The 16,034-nt window shown below is 33.4% G+C and overlaps 1 protein-coding gene across 1 annotated transcript in view; it reads right to left on the bottom strand.

Annotated features, from left to right (window-relative positions):
• LOC145297547 (uncharacterized) overlaps nucleotides 1–16,034 on the bottom strand; it is a 265,438-nt gene that overhangs the window by 45,453 nt on the left and 203,951 nt on the right. The window contains exon 2 of the mRNA XM_080143514.1: nucleotides 13,116–13,281. Coding sequence (XP_079999640.1) covers nucleotides 13,116–13,281 — 166 coding nt within the window. The remainder of the gene's footprint in view (nucleotides 1–13,115; nucleotides 13,282–16,034) is intronic.

Here is a 16,034-nt window from a genome sequence, read left to right as displayed (position 1 = left end):
AGTGAAACCGAGACAGGTATTGTCAGGCCCCTCAAATATTCCATGGAATAGGGGATGGATATACTCGTCAGTTTGATGACATAACTGTAGGTATGGCTTGTAAAATTCAATTCCATAGTTTGTATAGATTTTCAATGTCCATTTTCAAAGATTTTTCAAAGTTTTTTAAAGCCTTCTCCAAACAAAAATCAAGTTTCCAAAATAAAATTTGATTAACTGATAGAATAAACTGAAAAACTTAATTGACAACAGGAAAATTCATTTTCATACAAAACAATATGCCTTTCGACAATAATATTTACATTCCCTGACCCACTTATATTTGGCCAAACGAGTGTGATTAAATGTTATTTTCCCCATTGTAGATTGGTGTACGCTGTGTTCATTTTACTTTTAAATTTTGAGTTTCCGGTATTGCGGATACAAGAGTTACGTCCCTTTATCATGAAACTACCCAATGTTATTATATGGAAAATATCATCAATGTTATTATATGGAAAATATCATCAATGTTATTATATGGAAAATATCATCAATGTTATTATATGGAAAATATCATCAATGTTATTATATGGAAAATATCAGGTAGTTTTACATAAGGGGACGTAACTCTTGGGTCTAAAATAATACAATGTATTTCAATTTTATTTTTAATATTTAAAAACAGTTTAATGGTAATCTAATAATACTTAAAAAAAAATAATTTAATAGTATGTATTTCGATTTTATTTTTAATACTGCAAGACAAATTTTTACTGGACATAAAGAATATGATCCTCAAGGCCTTTTACAGACATTTTCAAGACCATTTTCCATATTTTCAAGGATTTTTCAAGGTAATAACAGAAATAAGCCCTTTTCAAGGCAAAATTCAAAATTCAAAGAATTTTCAGGCTTGTGTGTTTACAATGGAAAGAAATAGATGAATAAAGGAGTTTGGCAATGGCTAAGAGGCATATGCAGAATCCAAATCCAAAATGAAGATGGTAACTATTCCTGTCAATGAACAAAGACGGGGAGGATCATTAGAGACACATTTTTTTTTTTTTTTTACATGGAGTTCACCACTTATCAAGGCCCAATGGCCACTTAGGAATAAGGCTTATTGTGTGTACAGTAATCAAAGGGATAGTGTAGCAATAGTATTGGAGAATAGGTAAGGTGTCATTACTTGGGGAGGGGGGGCGGTTCATCAGGAATTTGTTTGTATTGGACTTGAAGACATCCAGGTTGAAGTCGGGAGGGAAACAGGCAAGCGGAACAGAGTTCCACAGGCGTGCAGTTCTAAGAAAGAAGCTTTGTTCATGGTATCTACGTTTTGATTTAGGCACAGATAGGGAGTGGTGAAAATTATTGACGGTGGTTTCAGCTAGTCGGGTGTTTTTTGAGAAAGATTGGCGAGGGGGGACCAGAGAATGGAGCTCAGACAAGCACCTGCCATGGAAATAACGATAGAACAATGACAGGCTCGCTACGTCTCTTCTGTCTGACAGTACCAAGAGCAAGTAGATGCACAATAGGGCAGGTCGATTTTGGAACCCCGGTGAGGCAATGATGATGATAGTTGGGGTTTGACATAGAAAAGACCTACACGAAATATTTTTCTCAAAATCGTTATCTTTGCTTGAGGAAATGACTTTAAAAGTTGAAAAATTAAGCAATTAAAAGTTTTTCGGTGAATTGTCAAGAACGTCCCGTCATCAAAACAATCCGTACTGTTAAGAAAATGGAATCATTATTTAGAATGTTTTAAACTACATTTTTAAATAAAACGAGTGAGGATAATGAATTAATAAAATAAATATTAAGTGTAAAGGCAAAATTATGTTTTTTAAATAATAACGACCAAAGTTCGCTTTTTCATTTCAGGAACTTTTTTTGGGTGGAAACATTTTAGATTTCACCGTCATAAAACACGCTCGTTATTGATATTGAAAATTAACGTTTGTTTATTATTTAATTTGAAAACATAACGATTTAGGCTTAATTATTTTGAAAGGAAAAATGAAAAAGACTTGTTTAAAATATATATTATATTTCAAGTGTCTGCAGTGAATTTAAACATTTGTTTTATCTTTTTTAGTTTGTTTTTCTATTAGGTTGGTGCAAAACTAATGGCATTTTATGACATTCAAATGAACATCAAAAACATTTTTGCACCAACATAAAATTTCACAACAAATTCTATTTGAAAGTTTTATTAAAATATGGTAATACTCCAGTTTTATATTAAAAACAAAATAAATAAAAAATAGTCCATACAATTTTATTCTACATATTCTTTACGAAACATAACCTCATAAATTTTCAAGTATTTTTTACTTAATAAAAAATACTTTGCAGAAAATTAGTGTCAAATTTTTATTTCTTTTATTTTTAGGGAGTAATTGTTTTTAAGTAGTGTTTTTCTTCTAAAATTATAGTTTTAAAATCAGATAACCCACAAAGATTAATACGAGTAAATAAGAAAACTCCTTTAAAGGTTTTTCGTTATTTGTGCATCTATGTTATTGTGCTAAAATCACTTATTTAGAAAGCCATTCTTAATATGGGAAGGAAGTTGTATTGTAACTATTCTGTACTTCACCTAAAAATTTAATAAACAAAAATTTCATAAAAATTAAATTTAACTTGAAAATACTATTAAAAATAGCATAGTAACAGATGCACAAGCACTGATTTTTCAAACACTCGTTTAAAATGACACAGCTACAGCAAGAATGAATCTCTTAATGGATAAATTCATCTTATCGAAGAAGGAGATAAAATCTGCTAAAAATGTCTAAACACTACTATGCCTCTGATTTGGTTTGGTCCTCTCTCTCCAGTACATCTAATTCAACTCTACAAAGATTTTCATTATTTCTTATCACTAGCACTTATTTTTTTTACGTATGAAACTGGAAGATAGCCTAATACAGTTTCCTTCAGTTATAATCGATTTATTTATTTTACTTTTCAGATTAGAATGTCAGTAAAAGCATGACGTTCAGTTTTAACCCATGGTTCACAAAATTTGCTGGTCCACCTTGTCATTTGGATGAAACAGCACCCCCAACTTCACGACAAGTCATCCAGTTTAGTTAGTTTCTCGAAAACAGTTATCCCCACTTAAAAAATAGTGAGATTTCTAAGTTAATTGCCAAGGAAATAATTAGTATTCGGCAAGCAGTCAATCCAAAATTGCCCTTGTTAAGGTAATATTATATAGGACAGAAGGTCAATATATTTTGCTATAAGAGGGCCAAACAGATTGACAGGAAATCTCTTACAGCAATCAAAGTGAAAAGAATGAAGGAACAGCTAGACACTGTTTGATATATCTTCTTGCAGTTGTAAACTTTCTGTCTTGAGATGTGATGACTTTGCAGTAAAGTGCAAGACAGAAAATTGTCAAAAAGGCACATAGTCTGCACTTGTCCTCCTAACAAGGAGGTACAATTAATTCTATAGATTCACCTGCAATTATGTTCCTTTTTTGTGGAAAATAAAATAATATATTAGTTTTTATGTAATCTGGCTCTATTATTAAACATGCAAATTTTCCCATTTTCAGGTTCCACTAGAAGAACTGCCATTTACAGCAATTCTTAATTAATTGATGGAACAACAAAAAGTCTAACAACATTTACTGATCCTTTGGGGAAACTTTGTATCAATAATTATCAAGATTTGCCTCAAGTAGAATTCTAAAAAATTAGTGTCCCTCCCGATCATCATTATCTGACAGCAAAAGAAACAAATAATTTAAGTGTGAAGACCAGAGGCTACTTTTTGAGTATGCTGTTGGCATTTCTTGTGGAGAAGTTAACTTAGGAAATTGGGCCCTTGAATCAAGGAAGATGGCTAACATAAGCCACAAGCTTAATGTTTTTATGGAATAGAGTTGTCTATCCTCAAACACTATGATAAATTAAACATTTTGGTCAAATTTATCATCCAAGTGTATGCAGTTAGTTTGTTTGAGATCAAAACCGACAATATTTTTTTTAACCAACAACAGTATATTTTAATATGATTCAGAGAACAAAACAGTTAACTGAAATCAAAATTACTGTTTTAAAAAAGTTCAAAATATAGAGCTTTTGCACTACTTCCGGAAAATATAATATCGATGATAAACTTGGATGAATTGGATGTGAGAAAAGAGGGCATTCAAACGATTTTGTCCATGACGTAAATAAATATTTATCCATTAAATTTTAGTTTTCTTAATTTACCCAAACAATAGTTAGTTTTATTCATAATGCATCGCAAAAATATTTAAAAATTATTATTTTTTTTGTGTTGTTTTTTCCAGAAATAGTGAACAACTAAAAAAAATGAAAAAGATTACTGCTATCAAGTTTGCAGCTGCACACTGGTCAAATTTGATTGGTTTTTCTCAAAAAAGTTGTATATGGGCAGGAAGCAAGACATAGACACATTATTACAAAGTCATCGTGCCAGCAAATTAGACCTTCATTTTCCTCAAAAGGAAATTATACAGAACAATTTAGTTCTATTATAAGTTTATACATGGTTATATTATTGCCTCTAATAAAAAAGTAAAATACATGGTTCTGTAACTTGTATCAAGTTGTTATATTGTGTGATACATCTCCACATATCTTTTTGAATTGTGAAATTTAAAAGACTTAGTTGCTAATTAGCTTTTTTTTTTTTTTACAATTTTAGTTTAATCAATGCAGTAAAAGTTGAGATATTTTGCTAGCTGTGATTCATAATTAAAATTATAATTCATGTATTTATTTTTCTTTCAATGTATTTCATATAAATATATCAATTTTAATTGAATATTTTATAAAAATAGTGAAATTTCAAAGTCAGTGTTGTGAAAAATGCTATGAAAATGAAGGATTTTTCACATTTTTTACACGATTTTTAAAATTAAATGCTCAATTTTCTGTTCAAGATGGGAGTCTAATTTTTGGTATATATATGTTCTAATCAAATCAAATCCCAACTATCATCACCAGTGCCATGTTGATTTTCTGAAAAAAGTTGCAAATCGACCTGCCCTATTGCACAACTGTTGATTCCTTCGAAAAAATATACCAGTTGTGGATGGCCCACACTGTGTCAGTCGAGTAACCCCAAATTCATCCACAAATCATGAATCCCCACAGTAAGGAAGCAATGCATGTTGAACAAAATGTTCAGCAATCCTTATAAAGAAGCAATGAAAACTGACAATACCACAGTGATAGTACCTATTTACAATACCTCCCCACGGGATAGAGTTAGACACCAGGGTCGTTTTTTAACATGGAGAAAAAGTACAAAAATAAAAATTGTCTCGGTCGTGAAGGATTTCTCCTCCACTGAAAGAGAACAAGAAATGGAAGTGCCGCATCTGAAGAACAGATACTACACTTTGATCTTTATATATAATTTATTTCGTGAAAATGAAAATTACAATCAAAATAATTCAATGTAAAATTAAAATAAATTAAAAGCAAAATTCAAATTTACAAAACAAATTTAGGCACAAGGCCCTTTAAGATCTGGGTGGGGAAGTGTTGCAGGGTCTTTGTTACTAAAGTGAAAATGGAGTCTTTGGCGACTTTACTCTTGACTGGCAACATTTACCACAATACCTCATTCACTCTGTGGACTCTAAACTAACACATGAAAACCCGAGCGTTTTTGCAAAAAAGAATATATTTACAATTATTTTGTGTGTGTGTGTGTGTGTGTGTGTGTGTGTGTGTGTGTGTGTGTGTGTGTGTGCCTAGTGCATTGCTTGGCCAAAAGGCCAAGTCTGGAAGCTATATATATATATATATATATATATATACACACACACACAGTGAGTCTTCCACCATTAAGACAACCTTCACGTCGCAGAAAAAGAGCGCCAAATGCGTAGAAAATTACACAAGCTCTCTGGTGTGCAGAAAGCTAACCATTACAATTCATTCTGTGTCACCGGTGGAGGGGAGGGGGTCTGTATAGGTAAAAAAAATTATTTGTCCCTGATACAGGAAGGATCCAAGGAGTTATCTGCCCCTTAGAACTTTATATAGAGAACAGATGGAGGCAGCCATTTGCTTTTTGATAGGATGTTAGTAACGAGCTGGAGGACACATCTTTCATATTTTACAGGAGGTGAATGTATGGGTGTGATTGTGAGAGTTAACAGTAAATGAAGTTCATTACTAACCAGCAGAGCGTTACCATTGTCAATCAAGGGACGACTCTATCATGTATACGCAGTGTAATGATTGGTAGGAGGGAAACCTGGTTAGCGAGGGTTGAAGATATGCATTGCATAGAGATAAATGATATGAGAATATATTGGGAGTTTTACAAGTAGGCTTAGATCTGATGACCTTAGAGAAAGATTACATCTGAACTGTATGGGGAGATGGGTGCAGAACAGGGAACTTTGTTGGTATGGTCAAGTGAAAATATGGATGAGAGTTCTTGTATTAGTAGATGTAGAACGGTTGAGGTAGCAAGGTCAGTTAGTAGGTGAAGGCTAAGGGATACATCGGAGGAATGATAAGAATGGAATTGAAAGAAAGAAATAAAGATCTAGTCAAAGATAGGAGTTTTTTTTGTTTTTTCATTATTATTTTTTTTACTTATCAAGGCCCAAAGGCTACTCGAGGATATGGGTTAATGAATATAAGGTGGTAGTTTAGTAATAGTTATTAATGGTGTAAATTGGGTAGAATTTGATTATAGGGACAATTCAACAAGAACTTGTTTCCATTGGATTTGAAGACTACCATGCTGTATTCAACCGGGAAGCAGGACAGTGTAACAGTGTTCCACAGGTGGGCAGTTCTGGGAAAGAAGCTTTGTTTATGAAATCTGCATTTAGATTTAGGCACAGATAGAGAGTGGAGGAAATCGTTTATAGTGGTTGTAGCTAGTAAAGTGTTTTTTGTGAAAGTTTGGCAAGGGGGAACCATACATTGGAGCTCAGTTAAGCACTTGCCATAAAATAATGATAGAACAGAGACAGGCTCACAACGTCTCTTCTGTGGAAAGATGTTGCAGGGAAGAGAAAAGGGCATCATCAGTTTTCAAAGTTGGTTTTGAACAATCAAGGGTGGATAGGGTGTGCCAAGAAGCTCCTACCCAGATGTGGCAACAACACTTAGTAGTTAATTTTTCCTTCTCTGAGTAAAGATAGATATTACATTTTGACTCTTGTCTGATTGGTGATGGCTAGAAATATATTTAGAACTACTAATCCCTTTTACTCCAAACTAATTTTGAAAAAAAATTTTTTTTTCTTGTTTAGTGGCATACAAACGAGGTGATCTCTATTTCAGCAGTGCTCAATAGACGAGTAGAGCTGGGTATTATGTTTGTAAAATATATATGGTCGTTCAGCTACACAGAATTTTCTGCTTTCTATCCTTTTCCAAATTCTAACAAGGATGAAATACAGAAAATTCTATGTGGCTTAATTGCCAATATATATATATATATATATATACTCTACATTAAAATTCAAATATGGTGGAATAAACTGAAAAATAATTGCAACTTCTATTCTAATTTCAGATTTTGTAATCATGCTCATATTCCTTCATTATCTTTTAAAGTTGATGAGGCTTTTTTTCACTGATGAGTTAAGGGTGAAATAAATTCATTGATTGATATGAATTAAATGAATGATTTTGCGCTACGAAATAGGTGCTCTCAAGAATGGTGCATTTCGATGTACTTAAAGAAATAGAAGGTCAGATGGTCAATATCTTGAAATTTGGAATATAGACTGTTTTCATTTATTTGTATATGCTCTCTGTAGTTACATTGAGTTTCATAAATTAAAGGATTGGTATAAATAAAAGGTGAAATTGAACAGGTTTCCCCATAAACATATACTCGGTAATTTTGCAGCTTAATCAATAAGTGGAAGAGTTTAACAAAAAAATGTTTAGTGAGTGGCATAGTCGCTTTACAGCTTAATGTCCGATTCTGCTAAAGAATGTTACACATGTGCTTTTCTTGGATTCACGCTATAATATTGTACTATTGAGAGAGAGAGAGAGAGGGTAGAGGGGGAGAGGGGGAGAGGGGGGGATAGAGGGAGAGAGATAGAGAGGGGGGAGAGAGGCGAGAGAGAGAGAGAGAGAGTGTGTGTGTGCGTATGTGTCTGTGCGTGCGTGCACGCGCCAGTCGCGCCACTAGCTGACTATTTTGTTGGTAAATTCTACCAATTAATATATATTTAAATTTCCAAATTTATTTTATCTGATAATTAATTTAGCAAATATAATTTTAATAATATTTCAGTGAAAGTTCGGAACAGAGGCAGCCTGAATTGAAAACAAATACTTTTATATGTAAATACAATAATGAAGCTCTATCAGTTTAATGAATAGAAGCGAAAGATATTTCGAATGATTCACAAGATTCGCTTTATTATCTCTTATTTATCTAAGGGAGATAATTCGAAATGCTTTAACTCGAAAAGGGAAACAAACATTTTTTTTTATTTTACAAACATGGCTGAATTTTTTTTTTTTTTTAATTTTTTAAAATAATTTATTAAGATGAATTATTTGCCGCCAACATTATGGCGCAAGTGGTGTTTTATCCGAAAAATGGTAAGTGAAATTCTCTGATAGAACAAATCGCTTCTTCTCCACCTTTCTTCTGCGCCAAGGTCACGGAGGAATTCGGTCGTTCTCAAACCGAAAACTACCGAACTGAAATACGAAACCAAGATGAATATATTCTTTTATGACTTATATTGAAACTTGGAAAGAATTCTTTAAAATTAAAATGAAAGCAATTTTTAAAAAATGGCAAAATTACAAAACCAGAGTCAGTTGAAGAACAGATTACTCAGACCGACTAAGGCAGTTGCCACCGGTTAAATCCTATTTTAATCACCCAAATTATTTAGAGTGCAATAGATTTCGCCATTATTTTTTAAAAAATTCTTTTTTTACTTAAACCATGTTTTCGTAAAAATTAAAACCACCAAGTTATACCGTACACGTTAAACGCTAAAATGAAAATTCTTTAGAGAAAATAGAGAAGGACGATAACTCATGAGTTCATAATTTCAGGAAATCACCTTTTGGCTTAAAGCAAAGTGTAGTATATGTTATGATACTGTATTTCATAGTCTCTGCCCTCATTGAATGAGAAATCCTTATCGGCTGAGGCAATTTTAATTTTTAGTCCAATCCAAATTATTCCTTTTTGGGAAGTTGAATTTTTTTTTACATTAAAAACCAACATGCCTAACTCTTCCTTCGGAATTAAGAGCAACTTTGTTCGAACATGTTTTTTTCCTCACATACATACACCCACATGTACTCACGCACGTATATACACATCCACGTACACGCACACATTGGTGATGTCACTTCCTTTTAAGTGAAATCCAGACATGCACAGTCAGAACCCCCCCCCCCCGGTATAAAAGTCAACAACGACGTTCAATTTCCTTTTTTTTCCCCCTTTTGCCTTGGTTCGTCAACCAGACAAGTTCACGTCCACAGCTTGTGGCCTGAAGACACTTCTACATGGCTGACTGCTACCATGCACGCGCGGGTTTACCGAGGTCAACCCTCTCTCTTTCTTTTTTTCTACATGCTGGACTAGGTGTATCAGAATTTTAGGCGGAATTTTTGACACACCGTAATTTCTGTTTTTAAAGTGGGTTGTCAATTTTCTTTATGATATACAATGTTTACAAAATGTCTACGAACGTGCGTAGACATTTTGTAAACATTGTTTTTAAAAAATAAAAAATAATACTTCTATTATGTTTTAAACGACTGTAATAGTTTATTTTGGAAGTATATTTCATAAAGAAAATTGACAACCCACTTTAAAAACTGAAATTACGAGTTTTATATATTTTATTCGCGGTTTTTTGTTGGGGGTGTCAAAAATTCCGCCTAAAATTCTGATACACCTAATGCTGGACTGCCATTTCTCTTTCCCCTAATTTATTCCTTTTTCCACGTGCGTAGTCGTCAACAACTGAACTGAACACATGTTCCACCTAAACCATTTATTTTCAACAGAAAATAAACAACATGTTTATTTTATTCAGCAATTGAGTTTTTTTCCCTTCCTTCCATTCATTTCATTATTTTATTTTGTAGCGAGTTAGGATTATTATATCCTGGTCCGCAACAAATGATGGTGACCCCTTAATTTAAAATGAAATGAATGTGGAAGTTTACACCTTAGGCTGATTCATGTCAACTAAAAGTTGCACTGATCATGGCTGTAGAAAACACCTAAGCAGCTTCTAAAAAAATCAAAGTATTTGACTCCACTTTATTTTTCTCAACGTTCCAAGAATATTTATTAATGATTCACATTATAAATTTGAAGGTTTCTCCTTGAAAACCATAACTGCAAGACACCAGCTCAGCCAAAATAGACACTGTGATTGTTCGCCTCAAAAAGGTGACCTGCATTATATTCAACTATCCATACTGACTATGGCTCTATATAACAAAGGTTTCACATGTGGGCATATCAAATACCAAGAAAAGAGAAGTCAATTTATCATATGAAGCAACAAATCGATTTTCAACATGTCCGCTGAGTGATCATGATTATAGCAAGAAGAAAACTCTTCACTTGTCCTCTTCCACGTTTAACTAAGCTGATTAGTGCAACTAGAAAGAAGATGATAAACACGCAACAGAAAACAGGCTCACATATGTATGCATAAAAATAAGCAGCTGGTAAATGTGTATTTCACATGCATAAATTATTAGATTTAAAAAAATTCTTTGATAAAACATTATTAGACCCAAAGACTTAAATAAAACCGTAACAAGTGAAATATGCATGTTCTCCCATGAGCGCACAGTGAACGAGGCTTAAAAAAAAATGATCAAGTTCAGCATGTTTGAAATCCTTTAAGTGGCGATTTCTATAAAAACAAGTGAAGCATGCATGGTCTCCTGTGAATACACAGTGAACGAGGCATAAAAAAATGACTAAGTTCAGCATTTGACTCCACCCCCCCCCCACTCCCATTTAGCCTCAGAAGTCCCCAAGGGACCTCAAATTCAGGTGAAAATGAACAAACCGTGCAGCTTTAGGCCTTACGTAAATTTGGGTTCTGCACCATGCAAAAAAAAAAGAAATGACTAATCCATCATTTGCCCCCCCACCCCCATCCCATTTAGCCTCAAAAGAACGGCCTTAACATATTTAAATTTGAGTTCAGCACCGTGCAAAACTGCTAAATGGACATGCACAGAAAACTTCGGACAAACATGGTAAAATAGTCCCAAAAATGGAGTGTTTTAATTAGCCTTAAAAGAGTCCTTGGGGCACACCCAAGAGTTATTGCGAAGTATAGACAAACGAAATTATATAGAAATCAGTTATGACTTTTCAGAAAGTTTTATAAAAATCAAAGGTGTCAATTTTTTTTAATAAGCACAGAAGTGTCTATTTTAGCCATTTTAACCCGAAAGGCATCCCTAGGGAGGCAACCGAAGATTTAAAAAAATTCCAACGCATAGTTATTGAGAAAAGTGTGGACGGACAAACGGACAAGGGTGAATTTATGGATCCACCATCCTTTTGTCAGGGGACCAAAAAAAAAGCTTACTTTTTATCATCATCATTATTATTATTACTATTATTAGACGCAATGTACAACAGTAAACAGCTATTTTTGTTTTTAATTGTTGAACCTATAAAACCAAAAAACACTTTTTTTTTTGTTAAAACACATTAGACACAAAGATTTGATTAAAACCATAAAAAGGTTCATTGTTATTAAAAAAAACTCTTAAGAATAGCTTTTCTTTAGTCTAATAATTTATGCACATGAAATGCACATTTACCATAAATCTTTTTTTCTACTACGTTATGATGTATACATAAAACAAAGTTGAATTTAACCCCGATCCTGCATTCTTGAAAACGGTCCCTTAAAGAATGAGAGGAAATTTAGTGGCTCAATTGTCATCTTAACTTAAGGTGAGTGAATGGCATTGTTTTTAAGCTACCACACTTTGGGGTAATTGTGCCAAGTCTGGGGTAATTGTGCCAACTAGCTAAAAGTGCTCTTTTGGCAACCACGCATATAAAGAGCACTTTTTTTTTTAGTTGCCGCAATTACCTCCAGATTTGGCACAATTAACCCAAAGAACGATACATTTATTATTATGATCATTTGAGAATACCATGTGCTTTATCTCATCTCATTGAGAGATACTATGACTTAGAACCACTTGTGAATTTTATATTCCCTAGAAACTTCCTTCTTTAGAGGAAGTCGTTTGAGGCCATCCAAGATGAATATACTACATCAAATAATGAGAAATTTTTTGTGTGTGACAGTAGTTTTAAACTGTTATGGTATAAACTAATACACCTATTTCAGTCATAATGGACTTATCCAGAGATTATAAATATACTTGCATTTAATAGTTTATTGAGTAATGACTAGTGGCAGTTATGGCTCCGAGGATCATGACATGTATTTCTTTAACATACTTTTGCTAATACACTTTTTTGCTAATTATACAAATGTGTGTGTCTACAACACTGGTGACAGCAGATTCAAAACTTACATCACTACCACATAAATGCAAGCAAACAATAACAATGTGGTTAAAACTTATTATGCATTATTAAGTTGTCATAAAAAATAAATACTTGTTTGTTATTGCAATGCATTTAATATATTAAGAGGTTTTGACTAAGCAATGACTCATGGCAATAATTGACCTATTTAAAAAAAAAATGAAAACTTAGTCTATCTGTTTGTTGATCTGTTACATTTTTGTTTAAAATTACATTTGAGATAAGATTTTCATTGGTCTGTCATGCTTAAGTTTGAGATAGCATTTTTTGTTTGTTTATCATGCTTAAGTTTGAGATAGCATAATGCAGTTGAATGGATATGCCTAATTTTAGATATATCCAAGTTTTTCTTAAGAGGCTTCGTCCATCAAGATTTGTAATGCTTCAGTGTAAAATAGAATTGTTTTTGCTTGCACACTTCTATATAAAAGGTTCTATCTATCCATCTATCACACTTAAACTTGAATTTACATTTTATTCTGATAAAGATACAAATTGAATGGACGTATCTAAGGAATGCATCAGTCCTCGTTAAACAAAAAAAGATAAAGATGATTTATTTTTACCTTTGCATATAAAACTTGGATCCCCTGCTTGAGTTTCTTTAACAGCTGGACGAAAGAACGGGCAGGTTTCCTCCACTTTGGAACAAAAGGCATTGCAAGGCTTCACAAGGATGCCATCGACATAAAAAGGTATATACACTGCACACAACCATTCTCGGTATGCCTTCTGAAAAGGAGAAACAAAAACAAAAAATGTAACACAATCAAATAAAAAGATTCTGTAGAAAAAAAAAAGGAATTGTATAATGACTAAAAAATTTCAGTTGGAAATTCATACATTTGCATGCATACACATAACTGAATCGAGGAATTTTATTTTTATTTTATTTATGTTTCATTAATTGGCATAATAATCGTGTCATGATTCAGTGGATGTGTAAGTTCCAGAACAGATACAATTATCGATTCTAAAATCACTTAATCCAGTAGAAATTTATGGTGGACGTGAATCTAATGGAGAATCCTCATCTAATTTTAAAACGTCGATATAATTTTCTTTTTAATTTCACAACGTCCTCGTTTTCACTTTTATCTATTACTAGCCTCGATGCTCGGCATTGCCGTTGTGTTTGGAGGTGTGTGTTGAGCAAAAGAGAAAAAAATTGTAGTAGGCAGGCAGGCTCGAACCCATACCTCGAAGGAGGAAAAGAACATAAAAGATGTGACGTCTTAGCCGTTGTGTCCATCACCAAACCAGAAGTGACGGAGGTTTAAATTAAGGCTAGTCAATTGAAAAAAGGGGATGACTTTTGAAAATATTGGCATAAAAAAAGCGACACCTCACTATAGAAAAGAGCCGAGTTTAGGGTGAAGGAATTAATGTTTTTCGCCAATTTTTCAATCGTCCGAAGGGTTGAGCTTCAAAACGATACCGATCTCATGTAAATCCTTCATCTGTCGAAAGTTTTAGGCAGACATACATACATACATACATTTAAACGGACAGGTGAGATTTATATAATAGAAAACATCAATTGCAATTGCGTCATGAATATGCTTATGTACATGTATGTTGTGTCTAACACCTGTTCTCTAATGTGTAAGTTTTACAATATTATGAGGAGCAAGCTACATAATGCTGATGTCAGGGGAAAAGTTGACATGCTTCAAAAGTTTTCAAAGCCCACCTACTACCACAGAAGAAGTAAGATGCTGTGCTTCACTGCTGCTGATGGTTACATGTCTGATTCCGTCTAAACAAATGTATTTTATTTTTGTTCTATAAGTCAGTCCCCCCCCCCCCAAAAAAAAAAATGTACACTTGTGCATAGAAGCATGAAATTCTGTAGATGATTTTAATCTTTATGCATATCTTATACATATATATGTAACAGCCTACACATATGCAATTACGTTTCAGCAACTTTGTGCTTCATCAGAGCCACAAGATAATAATGAAAACAAAATTTTACAATGAATACAAAAGAAACAGGACTAGAAATCCGAAACAATCTACCTACTCTACAGTTAATAAAATCAAATCAGAAATATCTCCATCATTTCAGTCCCAGATTTTTGCTAGCCATAGACATATCACGATGAACAAATATACAAGAATCTTATGGTTGTAATAACTGTTTTTAATAAGGAATAACAATGACCTCAGTGTAACTTAACTGCCATAAATATATTTTCATAAGTTACTATATATATATATATATATATATATATATATATATATATATATATAAACTCAAGCAACGAATAGGGGAAGTTTACTGGTAAAGTGTTGTTGTAAGCTTCAGTCCAATATCACATCACAGTCTGGACTTATGCAATGCGGTTTGATCTCTTTTTCCCTTTTGACAATCCTTACGCAAGCATTAATTTACAAACATTACTCTACACAAACTGTATTTTACACTCAAAGACCAACGCCATAGAGTGAAGTTTTATGAATTGCTAAAACCAGCAAATCTTTAGCTTTGCTATATCTTTATGATCTGCTAACTAGTTTCTTTCCTCTGATGAAAAGAGCCTTACATTCTTTGAAACTCCACGGAATAAGGGTATTTCACCATCCTTCTTTATTGGAGGTATTCTGTTGAAAAATAAATTTTTGCATGTAAATCTCCAGTTTACAGTCTTTGTTTATATATATATATATATATATATATAATTACACAGCATAATCACATTAACACACCAGTTCTCATTAGATCACCAAAATTAAGCAACATTGAGCCTCGTCAGTACCAAATCAGTGACAATATTATGTAAGAGGATGTCGACATCTTGCAAGAACTGCAAAAATATAATGTCTTCATCGCCCCTCATAGGTGTATCAAGTAGTTCCCAGTCACTTGTATAGTGACTGGGGACTACTTGTGAATTTGATATTTCTATGAAACTTCCTCCTCTGGAGGAAGCCCATTCAACTCATCTAGGGTGAGTGCCGCTCCGGTTCAAGGTTCTACTGTGAACATTTGCAAATAATTGCCTCAAAAACAAAAGGCCGTTTACAGTGTTCACTAAAGAGCTTATGCTGTCTACATATGACTTAATTCCTATTACTGCACCATGAAACCATGAAATTCACCATAAGAGCATAGAATTCATTATAAGACCATGGAATTCTCGTACACTAAGAGTGAAAGGGGGAGTTATTGATTTGTGCGTGACAGCATTGTTAAGGGTGCAAGTGACCAAACGCAAAGAAAGTTGAAATTGAGATGAATTTCCTTCCCCTCTCCTCCATGTGTGTGGAGAGAAGAACAAAAAAAAATTAACTTCAATCAATTTCAACTAAATAAGTCAAAAGAGACCGTTTGGACAACATGAATTGGAACAAATGCATTAAGGACATTGCCGAGGCCGCTGCAAAACTTACTCCCACCAGAGAGTATCCTATATCTTTACAAAGCCACAATTCACCCATGCAAGGAGTATTGTTGCCACATCTGCGCCGATGCATCTACC

Source organism: Euprymna scolopes, chromosome 18, assembly GCF_053919585.1.
Source record: "Euprymna scolopes isolate OS-2025 chromosome 18, ASM5391958v1, whole genome shotgun sequence".
NCBI lineage: Eukaryota > Metazoa > Mollusca > Cephalopoda > Sepiida > Sepiolidae > Euprymna > Euprymna scolopes.
The sequence above is the reverse complement of the archived record's forward strand: the minus strand, read 5'-3'. Positions and strand labels throughout refer to the sequence as shown.